The sequence below is a fragment of the Miniopterus schreibersii genome (assembly GCF_964146895.1).
Source record: "Miniopterus schreibersii genome assembly, chromosome: 8".
In the NCBI taxonomy this organism is placed as follows: Eukaryota; Metazoa; Chordata; class Mammalia; order Chiroptera; family Miniopteridae; genus Miniopterus; species Miniopterus schreibersii.
Window position 1 is genome coordinate 5,716,940 of NC_138109.1, and position 15,261 is coordinate 5,732,200.

General features: G+C 49.2%; 1 protein-coding gene across 5 annotated transcripts in view; it reads right to left on the reverse strand.

Annotated features, from left to right (window-relative positions):
* Positions 1 to 3,024: 3,024 nt before the first annotated feature.
* The window catches only part of UBE4B (ubiquitination factor E4B), an 88,231-nt gene continuing 75,994 nt past the window's right edge, over positions 3,025 to 15,261 (reverse strand). For all 5 annotated transcript variants that reach the window (XM_081143866.1, XM_081143869.1, XM_081143865.1 and 2 more), the window contains 6 exons: positions 14,834 to 14,978; positions 10,562 to 10,696; positions 8,010 to 8,201; positions 4,616 to 4,790; positions 4,013 to 4,159; positions 3,025 to 3,748 (listed from right to left, as the gene is read on the reverse strand). In XM_081143866.1, the coding sequence (XP_080999992.1) occupies positions 3,687 to 3,748; positions 4,013 to 4,159; positions 4,616 to 4,790; positions 8,010 to 8,201; positions 10,562 to 10,696; positions 14,834 to 14,978 (856 nt within the window). In that variant the 3' untranslated portion in view covers positions 3,025 to 3,686. The remainder of the gene's footprint in view (positions 3,749 to 4,012; positions 4,160 to 4,615; positions 4,791 to 8,009; positions 8,202 to 10,561; positions 10,697 to 14,833; positions 14,979 to 15,261) is intronic.

A 15,261-nucleotide genomic window follows, 5' to 3' on the forward strand; every position in this document is an offset into this window, starting at 1 on the left:
GCAACCCACGTGGATGTCTGCGGGAAGAGAATTCCTTGTGGAGGGAGTAACAAGTAGAAGGGCCCTAGCAGGGGTGGAGGGCAAGCCCGCAGGAGGAGGGGAGAGGCCAGGATGCGTAGGGGTTGGAGTGCCGGGAAGCTGGAGGATTTGAGCCCAGAGAGATCATGAGGTGGGAGCACATTGCCTTCCCGGCGATTGTAAGGGCTTCTTTTATTCTGAGAGGATTAGGAAACCATTGGCAGGTTCTGGGTACAGAAGTGACCAGGTCTTCATTAAGTTTTAACAAGACCATTCCAGCTGGTGTTTTGAGAAAGGACCGGGGAGAAACAGGATCAGCTATGATGCTCATGCGATAATCCAGGCAACTGCTTGCACCGACTCAGATCAGTAGCAGCAGTGGGCCTGGTGAGAAGTGGTTGAATTTGGGGGACGGGGGGGGTGTTTTGTAGGTAGAGCTGATAAAGTCGTGGACAGATTGGACAGGAAGAGCAGAAGGAAGGTGGAGCTGCCATTCCTTGTGATGGAGAGTCTAAGAGGAGCAGGCTTGGGGGAAAGGACACGGGACTGGCGCGGATATGATCATTCTGAGGGCCTTTTAGACACCTGCGATGTCCAGGGTCTGCAGTGCAGGAGAGAGGCCTGGGCTAGAGAGATAAATTTAGGGGTCACCAATGAGAGGCTGGTAATGAAGCTGTGAGATTAAGCTTTCTAACCATTTAATATGAGGGTTGGATCTGGAGCTTGACCCCTAGGTCAAAGCTCCTTCCAGAATGCTACGCTGCTTCTCCACATCTCCCTGGGCATTCGGAACGTGGATCATTCTGGAACACTGCCACACGGCGGGAGTGGCGGAGGGATCAGCCTCTGAAGCCCACACGGCCTGACTCACAGGCCAGTTCCACTACCTCCTTCCAACTGCTGTTGAGGAATAAACAAATTAATACACAAAAGAGTGGTTCATGTACAGAATATGCTAAAAAAAAGGCACATTATCAGCAAAAGGTGGCATCCTTTAGCCCAAGAGTAGGTGATACCAACGCCAAGCTCAGAAGCCACTGGATGTCTCCCTCAGTCCCACACTTACCTAGTCAGCGGGGCTCACTCATCTCGCCTTAGCATCCCAACGGCGACCCTATGAAACGCACTATTCTATGAACCAAACCCAGCAGTTACAAAACGTGAACAACGTGCTCAGCTAGCTTTTCAAAAGACATTTCATCAGCTCCTTTCAAACCCATACGATAGCGAGTCATAAAACGAGGGAGACGTTAGTTTGACCATCTCTCTCTCAAGGACCGTTTTCCTTCTGCTCCTGATTCTCCCTCCTTGTAGCCAAGATCTACTTTAAAATCATCTGCAATTTATTTTAATATCCATAATGAAGAGATTGACGGCAATCACAAGCTGCTATAAAACAGCAACCCTGAGACTACAAAAATTAAAAATCCCAAACATCTTCCCCCAGAGAGTAGCCCGCAGAAGGTCCCTGAAGCCTCTGGATTCTGAATATTCAGAACGATGCTGCACATGGACAACAGAGCAGCGTCCTGTTAACTCAGGGCGACTAGTGGGGAGTGCAAATAATATGGCAGAACCTGTGCCTCTGAAGATTTATAATCTGGATGGAGAGGAGACAGACAATACACATTCATGAGATGGGTAAAGAAACAAAATCAGGCACAGAAGCCAGCAAACATCACAGTTTTCTTACAGGCATTAATATTGTTTAACTAACAGAATTATCTGCATGGGTGATTATGGGTGTCTTTTTGTTTATAGTCTCTAAAATTTTTGCTACAAGAAATATTTTATTTTTGAGGGGGAAAAAAAGTGATCTGGTCCAAACATGCTAAAGAGAAGTGGACATGGTGGCTAAGGGCATGGGCTCTGAGGCTGGACACCTGCTCTCCCACTAACCGGCCAGGTGACCTTGCCAGGTGACCTCTCCACGCCCCACACCCCAACCTGTTTAAAAAAACCAGAGATAAAAGTACCGTCCTGTTGAGGATGAAACCATTGTAAAGCCTCCGCACAGAGCGTGGCCCAGCCGATGCTATGGAAGTGCTCACTGTTATCACATGAGCTGGAAGGTTCGGTTTCATGAACTGCGGCGCCTGAGAAAATGCTTATGAAATGGGTTGAACTTGAGTAAGAATTTTAAAGGTCAGGGGAAGATATTTTAGTCAGGAGCAACTTGAGGACGGCGGAGACTGAAGGCGACAACGCTCAACCCCCTCAGACAAGCAGACAGCCAATGAGAACCAAACGGGGCATCGAGACTCACACAAATGCACAAGTTTTCCTTTAAAAACAGCCACTCCTAAGGGCAAGCTCATCTGGCTCGTGGCTCACCCACCCCTGTGCTTTCCACAAAAAGAAGAGACTCGACGATGCCTTCTCAATGTGTATCACCGTTTATTGTAGTTTGCGTTAGGGATTGAACAGAGGACACTGCCTGTGGAGGGGAAAAAAGGAAAGGAAAAAGTATGTTTTTGTAGATTTAATTTCTTCAAAACACTTTATGGTGAGTTTCAAATCCTTTTTTACCCCAAAGGAGATTCGAGAATTCAAGTATGTTGAGTAGGGAGCAGGCATACAAAGTCTTCTGCTTCTGCGCGCGTGGGGCCGCCTGCTCGTGTGTTTACAAGCAGACACACCCTCACATTTCTCGCACCCCTGTTCGCTTTGGTAAGGCCCAGCCCCAAAGGACACGTCACAGACATGACCCCTGCCTTGAACCCACAGACGCAGGGTTGAGGCATCGTGTACCCTCGTAGGAAACTGTAAAGGTTTCGAACTGTCACGTAGCATTAGAAGCACCAACCTCCCTTCCCTCCCCAGCCCTAAGCCATTTACTCCTGATAGACTTAAACATTCCCTTTGCTGCAGCTGCTCCTTAGGTTCCTAAGAGAGGGCTTATGACAAGGACCGAGCAACAGGATTCTCTTCATTTTGCTCAGAATAAAAAAATTTTAAAGGGACATTTCAAAAGAAAAAAATAAAAAATAAAAACTGAAATTCAAATTCTGAAAATATCTTGCCTTTTTTATTAATCATGTCATCTAACACCAATTAAAAAAACAAATATGTGAATGATATAAAAATACGACCCCAGGATTAACACTTTGTTGCAGGCACAGTTATCTCACAGAATATACGTTTGGAGGGCCAGGGAAAGGAATTTATTTTTGTTTTTGCTTCTCTTAAAAAAATCCACAGCAGTGCAAGTAGGGTCGGGAAGGGGAGGGGAGGGGGAGGGGAGATCCTTTAGCAGCAAAATGTCCAAGGTTCTCTAATCACAATCAAATCAATGGATATTGGATTTAGGGGGGAAAAAGATGGAAGGGGTGCTGCCCAGACCCATTCATTATCAATCACTACGAAACTTCCGCTGCAAAAGCCCCAAACTGTGACATATGAAGGACGTGCTTCATTATACAAGCAACCAATCATAAAATGTGTCCCTCAAGCTTTTGACCACGTTTGTCACTTAAATATATGTACATGGATTGGGCTCCTCTTCTCACTCATGTCCTTTCGGGCGGCCAGTGTTTGGTCGCTCTGGGTGGGCGCTCGGTGTCTCCGCCACGGCTGGCCTCCGCGCTGGAAGAGCATGTCACCGCCGATGCCGCTCCTGCTCCTCGCTGGCCTTGGCCGTGTCTCGCAGAGGGTGGGCAGGGGGCGGTTTAATGATCACTGTTCTGTTTCTCTCTCATCCAGGCGTGAATCTGCTCTTTCAGCTCTGGCACTGAGGAAAGAGAGGGAAGGGTTGATGCGCTGGGGGGGGGGCTCCTCCTGAGAGAGGGTGCTCGCATCCGCACAAACGGGAAGAAAGGCCTTTCATTCGCTCAGCGACATGAAGATGGAAGAAAGAAGCAGGACATGAAAAAGAGCAAAGGACGCTTCGTGTCTTTTCCATTAAGCGTCATAAACTACGGAGTGTCTGGACTGGACAAGTTCCCCTTTGGTGAACCTCCGACACTGCGCGCCCTGCGCCCCAGCGCGCCCCTACCTGGCTCCAGCATGCTCTCGGTCAGCGTCTGCCGGTTGAAGGGGTCCGTGGGGGAGTTGAGCAGGTGCCGCAGGATGATGGAGCGGTCCATGATGGTGCCGGACGGCAGGCGCACCGGGTCGGTCATCAGCGTGTCCATCAGCGGGTCTACAGAGACAGAGCGAACGCCGACCTAGTAACGGGGCCTACAACCGAGGGCAGACCCAAACAGCCCCTGCTGCCGGCGAAAAATAAAGCGCGCACCCCAGGGACGGCAGCCAGCGCCCGCCCCGCTCTGCGGGGAAGCAGCCTGCAGGCGACGTGCGGGGAGGCGGCGGCTGCAGGTCTCTGAGCCTCTCCGCAGCGCCAGTCCCGCCCGCCAAGGCCAGGTGCACCTCAGGGTCTCCAGCGTTGCCACCTGGTCTGAAATCAGGCCAAGGACTTTTTTTCCCTTTTAATTTACAATACCAACTAAAAGTAGGCAAATGTAACTTCAGAGAGCGTCTCAACAAGCAACCACAGCACGTCTAAAAAGCAGAAAGCACAGCACGGCCGTCCTCTTCTAACGTTACCCGTTTCCAGTGACCTCAAATCAAAGGCCCGCTGAGAGAAGCGGCCACTTGCCTCGGAACTCGTCGGGAGCGTCGCTGTAGTCGATCTCGGCGCGCGCGTTCCTGGCCACGATCTCCTCCACCTTCTCGGCGAGGAGTTTAAACTTCTCTATGGCTATCGTGGACTTGATCCCTGCCTTCCGCATCTTCGAAATAACCTCCTCGAACAACTCTTTGCTGTAGGACCTCTGTGGAGGAGGGAGAACAGTGTGAGAGGCAGAGTTTACGTGGGAAACAGCAGGCTGCGGAAGATAGCCAGAGCACAGCCTCTCTGGGCGGCGGTGTTTTCTGGAAAAGCCCTACAACTGTAATGTGTATATACCAGTGCTTTTACGTGGCCATAAATACGTAAAGACGCACCAAACTGTACAAGGTCATTACCTCGGGGGATGGCTTCAGGGTTGAGGCTAACAAGGAGAATTTAAAACTGAAATACTGAAGACAGGAACATCTGGTCTACTTCAGCCCTGTGCTCCAGCAGCGTGAGGCGGTGGCCGGGGTGGGCACAGGGCACGGACACCGACCGCCCCGTGGGGACGGGATTTCCTTTTGGAGGTGACAGGTTTCGGAACTGGACAAAGGTGGTGGCTGCCCAACACCGTGGACGTTCTAACTGCCACCAAACTGTACACTTTAAAATGGCTAATTTCATGTTATGTGAATTACATCTTACATTTTAAAAAGGGAAAGACCGCGTGGGAGAAATGTAGACTCAGATGGGCTTTTCATTGTTTATTTTTATTATTTTTTAATCCTGACCCTAAGACGTGCTCACTGATTTTAGAGAGAGGGAAAGGGGGGGGGAGGGAGGGAGGGAGGGAGGAGCACCAGTCAGTGGCCTCTGCCCCGACGGCCTGGCTGAACCAGCAGCCCAGCCGAGGGCCTGACCGGGAGCTGAGTGGACAATCTTCCGGTGCACGGACGACGCTCCAGCCGGCTGAGCCACCCGGCCAGGGCTGGTTTAATTTTAAACAGTGCGTGTTGTTAGCAGGCAGCACTCCCTGAACGTCAGAGCTGCAGTCTGTCCGCAGAACGGAGCCTGCCGGTGAAAACAGTCACACGTGCCGTGACGCGGCCGCCGAGTCACCCTGAGTCTCCCTACCCTGCGCTCCCTCCTCAGGCCCGTGAGTGTAAAGCTCAGGGGCTCACTGTGCTGGCACCTGCGGGCACCTCTTCCGGGCACTTGTTTTCGGCCCCTCCTGGTACACAGGGAGAGATGCCTCTCAGCGTCTCTCCTTGAACAGCTGCCATTTCCTTCCTCCTCTGTTTTCCCAGGAAAACAAGAGGCCAGACCAAGCCAAAGCAAACAGGACCAGTGCTCACGAAGGAGGAAGTGAACTTCCACTATCTGTTTTCCAGAACTTTCGAGCCGTCCACCCTTCCTCCCTCAGCCCTGGAACCCTCTTCCAAACAACCTAGTCCCCCGGGTGCTACCCAGTTCCCAGCCAACATCAACGGGAAGTGGCCCACGGCAGGAAAGACAATGCTGTGAGAGGATCGAAGCCACTGGGAGTTTGCCTCCCTCTCCACGGGGCCACTGGCACTGCGTGTGTTTGCTTCACGGGTTCGGAAGAGCAGGCTGTGCAGACATTTGAGAAGACCTGTGTGTCATGGCAGAAATGGCTATGACTCGAGCCAGGTGCCACCACAGGTCACCGAAGAAAGGCAGCTGGCAGCACTCTGTCACCCACTTGGCTGTCACCGTCTCACTTGGCCGTGTTCACTCACACTGCAAACCGTGTTATGTTAATGCCCTGCACTGTGGCCGCCACAGGAAGACCGACCAGGAGAAGTGGGAGCCTGCTCAACGACCTCCAAGTCCCTCACAGCAAGGACGGAAGAGTCCCTGGGCACTTTTCAGTTGCCTGCTGCCCCTGCAGGCGACCCTACTGTGACTGGGGGCACCCCTCTTTGCTTCCCTCACTGCAGACTACACTTCTCTCCATCTGAACAGGCGCCGTATCACAGTGTGGGCTGGAGACACACTCTAGCATCGCCCCCAAATAACTGCAAGCACCTAGCCGGTCCTTGGCCACTACTCTTAAAAAATTATTTATTTATTTTAATATGGATTTCAGAGAGAGAGAAACATCAATGATGAGAGTCGTTGATCATCTGTCCCCTGCACACCCCCAACTGGGGATTGAGCCCACAATCCGGGCACGTGCCCTGACTGGGAATCGAACCCTGACCTCCTGGTTCATAGGTTGAAGCTCAACCACTAAGCCACACTGGCTGAGCTTTGCCACTACTTTTGATGGAAACACTGCTTTAGACACATGTCGTTTTTTCCACCGCAGGTACTTGTCAAGACCACATTTACTGTTTACGTCCCAAAGTACACACTTGAATTATATCTCAACAAAGCTGTTATTTTTTAAAAGTACCCAAATTTCCCCTATTTTAACCTTTGGATGAGGTATGAGTGAAGGACCTTCTAGAATGCCTACTGATGGCTAACCTGAGATGGGAGAATATTTGGATAGACAGTGTGAACAAAGATGGAGAGACAGAAACAAGCATGGGACTTCTGGGCATTTTAAGTGGAGGGCAGAGAGCTGAGAAGTCGGGCTCAGGGCCAGACACGGGGTCTGAGTCCTGCCCGAACCCACACTATCTTCACACTAGCTACTTGATCTCTCTGTGCCTCATTTTAAAACGAGGAATCTCACTGAACCTATACGATAGGATTTTGTGAGGATTAAATGAAAGCATGGAAAGCGGTTAAAACTTGGCCTTCAGTTAATAAACATTAGCCATTTTATATTCTAATGGGCAGGACAGAGGACACGGAGGAAGGGGAAGCCCTTTAGGAGGTTACAGGAAAGTCCGGCAGCTGGGTGGGGGCCTGGGCTACACTGGGAGTGTGGAAATGAAAATCACAAGCGGGTGTGGCCACCGGGACTCGGGGAAGAGGAGGAGGGGGAAATGTGAAGATAATCATCGGGGTCTGGATCTGGGAATATCACAAAAACATCGGCAGCACTAAGGCCGAGGCCTAGGGAAGAGGACGCGCTTCCCTGAGAAAACGGGCTCTTCCTGGGAAGGCCATGGGCTTGCCGAGTAAGGCCCTTAGCAAGATTCTGAGATCAGAACTCAACTGGGGTTGGATCTGGGAGCCAAATCCTGCTCTTTATGCCCAAAGGAAAACAGCCATTTCATCTCCATTTACAGCAGAAAAGTTCCTCTAGCCGCCGTGCTCATGACTTCCACTTACGTACTAAAAATGTCTCCAACCATATTTTGAAAAGTATCACCTTCCTTGATTTCAAGTGGGGAAAATTCAGGAACAGATGGCTCTGTAATTGGCATGGGTCTGCCAGGAAATCTGCAGAGCAGCTCACTCAAGCGGCCCTGGGCAGCAGCCTGAACCCGCGTCCCTCTGAAACGGCGGCGCCCCCACTGACCTGGTCGTCGGCGATGGCTTTTGCGAACCGCGCGCAATCCAGCTGCAAGTAAATATCTGTCAGCTGGTCCAACAGCTTCTTTGGTTCAAAGCCGTATTTCTCAGGGTTTTCAACTTTCAGGTCACGACACTTGGGACCACAGAGTTGCTGGAGATTAAAATTCAGCATTGCAGCCAATCGGGGTCCAAGTTCCTAGGAAATCACAGGATAATGGGACAATTCATGCTATTGAGACGGTGACAAGGATCAGAAACTCCCACTTCAGGGGAGGAACAGGGACTGGCTGGGTTAATCTCCAAAGAACCCCTTGTAGTGCTGTGTGTCATCAGCTAAAGAAAAGCATTATATTCAAACAAATTTTACTCTCCATTTCTAGTCCAATAATTCTAATATGTAATAAAACGTTGCAGATTGATGGCATATTTATAAACACCAACAAAAGGCAACCTTTTCTATAAAGTTATGCTTTTAATTATAAAAACAAGGATCACTCTAAATTTGTAAGAAACAGGTAAAAGAGGTAAAATTATTCAAAATTCCATGATAGTAAACACAAGTCACGAAGGTTTTTGAGTTGGCTCTGTCAGCCATCATTTTATGCATTACTTTTGTATAAATTTCAGAAGTCCCCGACAGTTCAGACAGTGCACCATTCTTCTTTATATATCAGATGCAAAGAGGAGAGAAATGTTAACAGAAGTAGGAAATAAAATTTATGTCTGAATAGTTTTAAACCTAGCCAATAAGACAAAGCAAACTTCAACGGAACAGCTAGAAAATAACTATGAGGCAATAACGTCACGAGAAGACACAGCATGTACTACTGTTGGGCATACACTGCTTGAAGCAAACCTGAAATAGGAAAACCTCGCTTGGAGAGTTAGAGTAGGTGCTGGCCATGAACAAGGAGTTGTGAAAGCTTCCCTTTCGGTTACAAGGTTTTCATTAAATTTAATGACTGGTTTTATACAAATTCAACTTAAACTCAGCTTTTCAGGAACCTGCTTTTGCACGAAGTAAAGCACTTCTGTATTTAATTAAGAATGTGTGGGATAAAGGAGCGATAAGAATAGGACAGAGGTGGTAATATGTTTTCCTTCTGGAGTGGGAGCGCCTTGTGTAGCGAAGGCAAAGACCACAGCAAAGCAGGCACCGGCAAAGACTGCGCAGACCACGGCCCAGGTGTAGAGACAGCTTGGGTCCATGCACGGGCCTTGAAAAAATTCATTTCCATTGACATGAAAAGATTAGACTTAGCTTTCAATAATTTCCTTTAAAAAAATGAAGACTTTAGAACTAAATATGGGCTTCATAATAATTTAGTCTTAGTTTTTATGTTTCCTACCTTCTAACAAGCAAATGGCACAGCCCTTGGGATCCTGAACAGAAAATCGGGGATTAAGCAGGGATTGGCAAACTACCAGCCGAGGCCAAAGCTGCCTGATGCCTGTTTCTATAGTCTTACTGGAACACAGCCACACTCGGGTGCGTGTACGGTCTGTGACTGCTTTCACATTGCAAGGGCAAGGTTGAGTAGCTGCGGCAGAGACCGTGTGACCCACACACCTAGACTATTTTCTGACTGGCTTTTATAGGTAGAGCTTAAAGAAATTCCATTTGCGACCCTATGAGGGAAACAAGTGTCTGGACTACCACGTTCAAAGCAGTTGCAGTGTTCTCATGCTTTCAGCAGTGGCTGTGTGGTTTCGTGTTCTGCTGTGTGTGCACTGAAATGAATGAAGACGAGAGATGGAATGGGGGGAGGAGGAGACCCATCTCCTGAGCTGCACACAGGCCAGGGTGTGGTGACATGTCGGAGGTGAGAGTGAATATGCAGACTGGAGGAAAGAGTACAATTATATCCACTGTAAACTCGGCTCCATACAAGCAGTGACTACCGATGCTCAGTCCCTTTCTTGCCTTTCTCACTGCCCTTGCCCTGGCCACACAGTAAAGCTTCTAAACTGTGCATGGGTGTGAAGGGGTGGGGGTCAGGTGCAGCAAAGCAGGGATCTCCAGTAATGTCGCTCAGTTTCAATTTCAGAAACAGGACGAGTTCTTATGAATCATGTCAAGGCCAAACATTTTGACAACCTTTGATCTACCATAAACCCTAACCGTGGCTCTCATTAACCCTTGCCTTCCTGAGTGTCAGAAAGCTATACCTAAGAGAACCAAAGATCTTAGACAGTATCAATTATTTCTACTTAATATCCTCTAATTTCCAATGGATGTTACCTTACTTTTCCTATAAACAAAATACAGGAATCAACAATGAAAACATGGCATAGCTTCCACATTAATAATCCACAGTGCTGTCTAAGCAGAAAGTGAATTAAGTTGACTTGAAAGGGATGGTTTGCGGACTTCAGCCCATCAGCAGTGCTGTGTGTATCAATGGGCCTAACGGGGAACATCAGTAACAGAATTTCACTGGTCAGTGACCGTGACACAGACACGTCTAGGATTTCAGCAGCTTTGTTTAGTTACAAGTGATAGAATCTGAGTGTGGAATCCAAAAGACAAAACAAACACCCTGAAGTCCTACTCACCGGTCTGAGGAACGGCTTCTGGACCTGCTTCGTGAGGATGTGGAACATGTCCACGGTTTCTGTCGCTAGGGCCAGATAGGAGCGGGAAACACGCTCATCCTGAGCAAGCTGAGACTGACGGGCCTGCTGCTGGTCCTAGGAAAATTGAGCAGAGGCCAAACAAATCTCAGTGCTAGTCATCAGCTCACCAACATGCCAAGTGAGGCGGAAAAATACAGTCAGCTCGCAAGTAGAAAAGTGCACCACAAAGCCAGCGTGCTTAGGGAGTGGGAAAACCTGCCTGGGTGGATTCTCCAGATCACTGAGCTTATTTCTGGCAGCATCAGAACCCTTTAGGATGTTGAGTAAGGTGCCCTTGGCACATTATTTAACTTACTTGAGACTCAGTTTCCTCTATGATGAAAGGAGTCACCATCGACTTCTACACAGGATGAAATAAGTGAATCTTATGTCGTGTTTGATACACACTGGTGCTCACAAAGGACACTTCATTTCCCTTAGTAAAGACTTCTACTTAGTCATCAGTACTTTAAAAACATGTGACATGACACGGAGGCCTGTAGGTTTTGCCCCTGCACCAAGTGCCTGAAAGTTGCTAAGCTTTTCAATTTCATCTTTCCACGCTGCCAGGCTATCGCCCCTTCAACTGTCAGCAAGCTGGCCTCTGGCACCGCACTCCTCCAGTTCTGCCATGGGACAGGAAACAAGGAATTGAGGTGTATTTGACTCACGGGTGAAATAGAGGGAGCACTAAAGGCTCTGAGATGGAAAAAACACAGAAACATCAGTAAACAAAGTCTTACATGTGGCTCAGAGGCTGGCTAACTTTATGTGGGGAGGTGGAGTAGCTAGAATAGCCGAAGTCTGAGTGAGTGCCCTAGGTAGGTGCCCTCTGAGGACGTGCAACAATGCTGGGTGACCTGTCCACTGCCCCTTGGTCAAGAATGAGCCCACAGAATGAAAGGCTGAACCACAGGAGACGTAAGAACAGCAAGGTGAGAATTGCCTCGGTGTGTGTAGGTCATTCATTCATCAATGCACATTATCTGGCCCCATCTGCAGGCCAGCCCCTCCTCTCACTAAGAAGAGCATAGGATGTGACCAATGAGGCTGCCTGCTCTCATGGAGCTTAGGCACCAGTTAGGGAGACAAGCGATGAACAAACATACACACAAACGGATACATGAGTCTGATAGTGATGAAAATCCACCAGATAAGGAGTGTGTTGGGGTTAGGAAATGCTATTCCAGAAAGGGTGGTCAGGGAAGGTCTCTCTGAGGAGGTGACGTTTCAGTGGATATCTCAAGGAAGCATCAGCAAAAACCTGGGGAAGAGGTGCCAAGTGGAGGGAACAGCAAATGCAAAGGCCTGGCTTGGCAGCAGAACAGCAAGGAGTGTGGCTGGGTGGCGAGTGAAGGGGAAGGTGGGGGCCTGGTACACGCCACGCCCTCATGGCTACACTCCAACTCGGATTTGACGGATGGGAAGGGAAACCGGGCAGGGTTCTGAGTGGAGTTGTGATAATAAGCAGGCTAAGATTTTAACACCACCTCCCTGGCACGTATGGAGATGGGCAAGGGTGGAGGCTGAGAGTCCAGATGGGCAACTACAATAATCCAGACAAGAGATGGTAGCGGTGTGGAGGTGGGGGCAAGAGGCCAGGCCAGATAGGGATTTTTTGTTTTTTAAAATCCTCACCCGAGGATAGTTTTTCCATTGCTTTTCATAGAAAGTGGAAGAGAGAGAAGGAGGGGGGGGAGGGGAGAGAGAGACACACACACACACACACATCAACTGGATGCCGCCCACAAGCACCCCGACCCAGGGCTGAGAATTGCAACTGAGGTACATGCCCTTGGCCAGAAACAAACCTGGGACCCTTCAGTCCACAGGCTGACACTCTAACCACTGAGCCAAACTGGCCAGGGCGATAGGGATGTTTTCAAGATGCAGTCTAGAGGTTTTGCTAAGAGGGAGAGGAATCAAGGAAGACACCGAGGTGCCGAGCCAGAGCAACTGTAGGATGCAGCTGTCATTTACTGAGACCAGGCAGACTTGAAGAGGAGGTCCGGTGGGCAACACCAATGTTCAGTTTGGGACAAGTTAAGTTTGAGGTGCCTATGAGACCACTCAGCAGAGAGGTAGGTCAACAGCTGGTTAGAGTCAGAAAAGACCTGAGCTGGGAAGACACATTCTAGAGTCTTCAGAATACAGATATTTAAAGCCTTGGGACAGATGAAATCACCCAGCAGTGATTTTCAATGGGGGCATCAGGCCATGTGTGGCAAATTCTGGCTGCCTAAAGGCTCGGCAGAGGGCACATCACTGACATTAAATGGGCTTGAGCCAGAGATGCTAAATGTCCTGCAGTGTACAGGACAGTCGTTCATAAAAAACAATTATTATATCACAATTCGACTACATTTAAATACCAACTTGCACCCTCCTGGAGAAGTACCAACCTACGGAGCAAGTGTGGAGAGACGAGAAGCTTGGGCTGAGCTCCAGAGCTCAGAGGGCGGGGGGCGAGCAGGCAGGGAGGTGGATGGTAGGAAGTGACTTCACAGTCACACAGAAATGATTTCTAAAACTGCACTTGTTAGGGATTATTTATGCCCTTTCCCACCCATTAACATAGACAAAATCAATACCATCTGCTCCGTCATCTCTAACAAATGCTATTAAGCACTGACTGTGAATAAGACAGTGTGCAGACCCGCATCCCAGCATCTACAACACAAGCTGGTCCAGGGAAAGCCTCCCAAGTGGGTGCTACAAAGGTGTAGCTAAAGCCGAGGCTTTGCAGCGACACTGATCGGGGAAGGCCAACCACAAGGGAGTATTTGGACAGGACCTTAACTCAAAGAATGGCAGGATCTGAATACATATAATGGACAGGGGAGTCTAAGGCAGAAAAAAAAGAGGAGCTATCCATGCCAGGCACTTCCTCTGGGCCAGTCCTGAGCTACGTACTTGCTACCTGTGTCTCTTCTCATAGCTTTCCTGTAAGGAATGATCTGATTTATGGACAAGGAAAGAGAACTGAAGGAACTCTGAATGTGAGGCAGTGTCTGTTCTCAAACCCAGGGCCCTGCTCTCCAAAGCTGGGGGCATCCTAATCATTACTGCCCCAGTGCGTTGTGAGAGGACCTGGGAGCAGCGCAGACTGGAGCTGGCTGACTGCAGGGGAGGCGAGCTTGGAGGACGGTTTTGGAGGCACAGTAGCAAAAGTTTAAGGTGTGTTTAGAAATGAGCATGAGGGTAGAGGGATGGCACCCATGGGTGTCAGTATTGTACCGAGGAAAATGATGACCATGGCACTTTCTCAATGACACAATTAGACTAGGGGCTCAAGGAGCGGGGTGGCAGGGGCGCAGGAGAAACAGCCTTCGTGGATTCTGGATGAAGCCCCCCAAAAGGTTTAAGTTTGCAGTTTAAGCATGTTGACCAAAACAAAATAGAAAACTCTCCTCAAAGCTGCAGGAGCTTTGAAACTTCCCCTAAATGTGCTTCAGTATCTTACGCTTAATGAACTTCGATGCCGCAGCATTAGAACATCAACAGTATTTTCATTTTAAGAATGCTACAGCAAGTAAAAAAGAACTAGTCTTCCTCGCTTGTATGTAAGAAGTCCTTCTGGAAAGCAGTTCTGATTCTGAGCCTCACAACACCCAGAAAAAGAACCAATAAATGAATCAGTGGTAGCTGTCGAGGGCCTGATTACTGACCAGGGAACATATAAATGGCCGCAGTAAGTGTCAGGGCGGGGCGGTGGGCGTCAGCGGTAAGACACGGCTTCCTCATGGAACCTGGCAAATCATGCCTCTTTCCCATTAATAACTGAACAGAAAAACCAAGGTCAATTGAAAGAAACCCCCACCAGGATCCTGAGTGATTCACACAGATGCCTAAAGATCACATGAGATTCTTGTCTAGCAGACAGAATTTGGGGTTTACTTCCTAGTTACTGTCATAAATCTTAATCAACATATTCAGGCAATAAAGAGCTCTTCTCCAAAATGTCCTTTAAAATGAAAAGGCAGAACAAGTTTTCTGGACATGTGCAGAGACTTCCCAACTCATTTCTTAGCTTTAGGGGCAAGTGTTTATGTCTCCTCCCCAACCTGGGACGTAACTTCATGGAGGCCCACAGGTGGGAGGGGCGAGGTGCTACTGACAAGAAGCCAGAGTTAAGCCATCGGGCCCCCAAGTGCAGCCCCGCAGGCCGAGGCGGCTCCCCTGGGGGCTGCGTGGCCCCTGCGCTCTGCTCACCCGGGGCAGCTGCTCCCACTGCTCTTTGTTCTTCATCTCCTCTTGCACCTCGTGGATCCGCTTCAGGGACTCCAGACTCTCATCGAGCAAAAACGTCGTGTCATTGATCAGCATGTTTATGTAGCGAACAAACTGCTTCCCAGAACTGAAAAGGGAATTACATGGGACATGTCACACATCTCCCTACAGCAAAACGCCGCAGGATCCCAGAGAAAAGGGCCACGCGTGTCGCTCTACACGGCTGCCGGCCTTGGCACAACTTGAGTACCATGAAGGGCAGGGCTGCAAGTTTCTCCTTAGACTTTGGGGTCCTTTTTAATTAACTGTGACGAACTCACTCCAGTGTTGTGCTGGAGACACCCTGGAACGACTCATGAGAGCCGACTGCTAATGCTCTGGAATTCTGTGAGCCAATTCCTGTGGAAGCT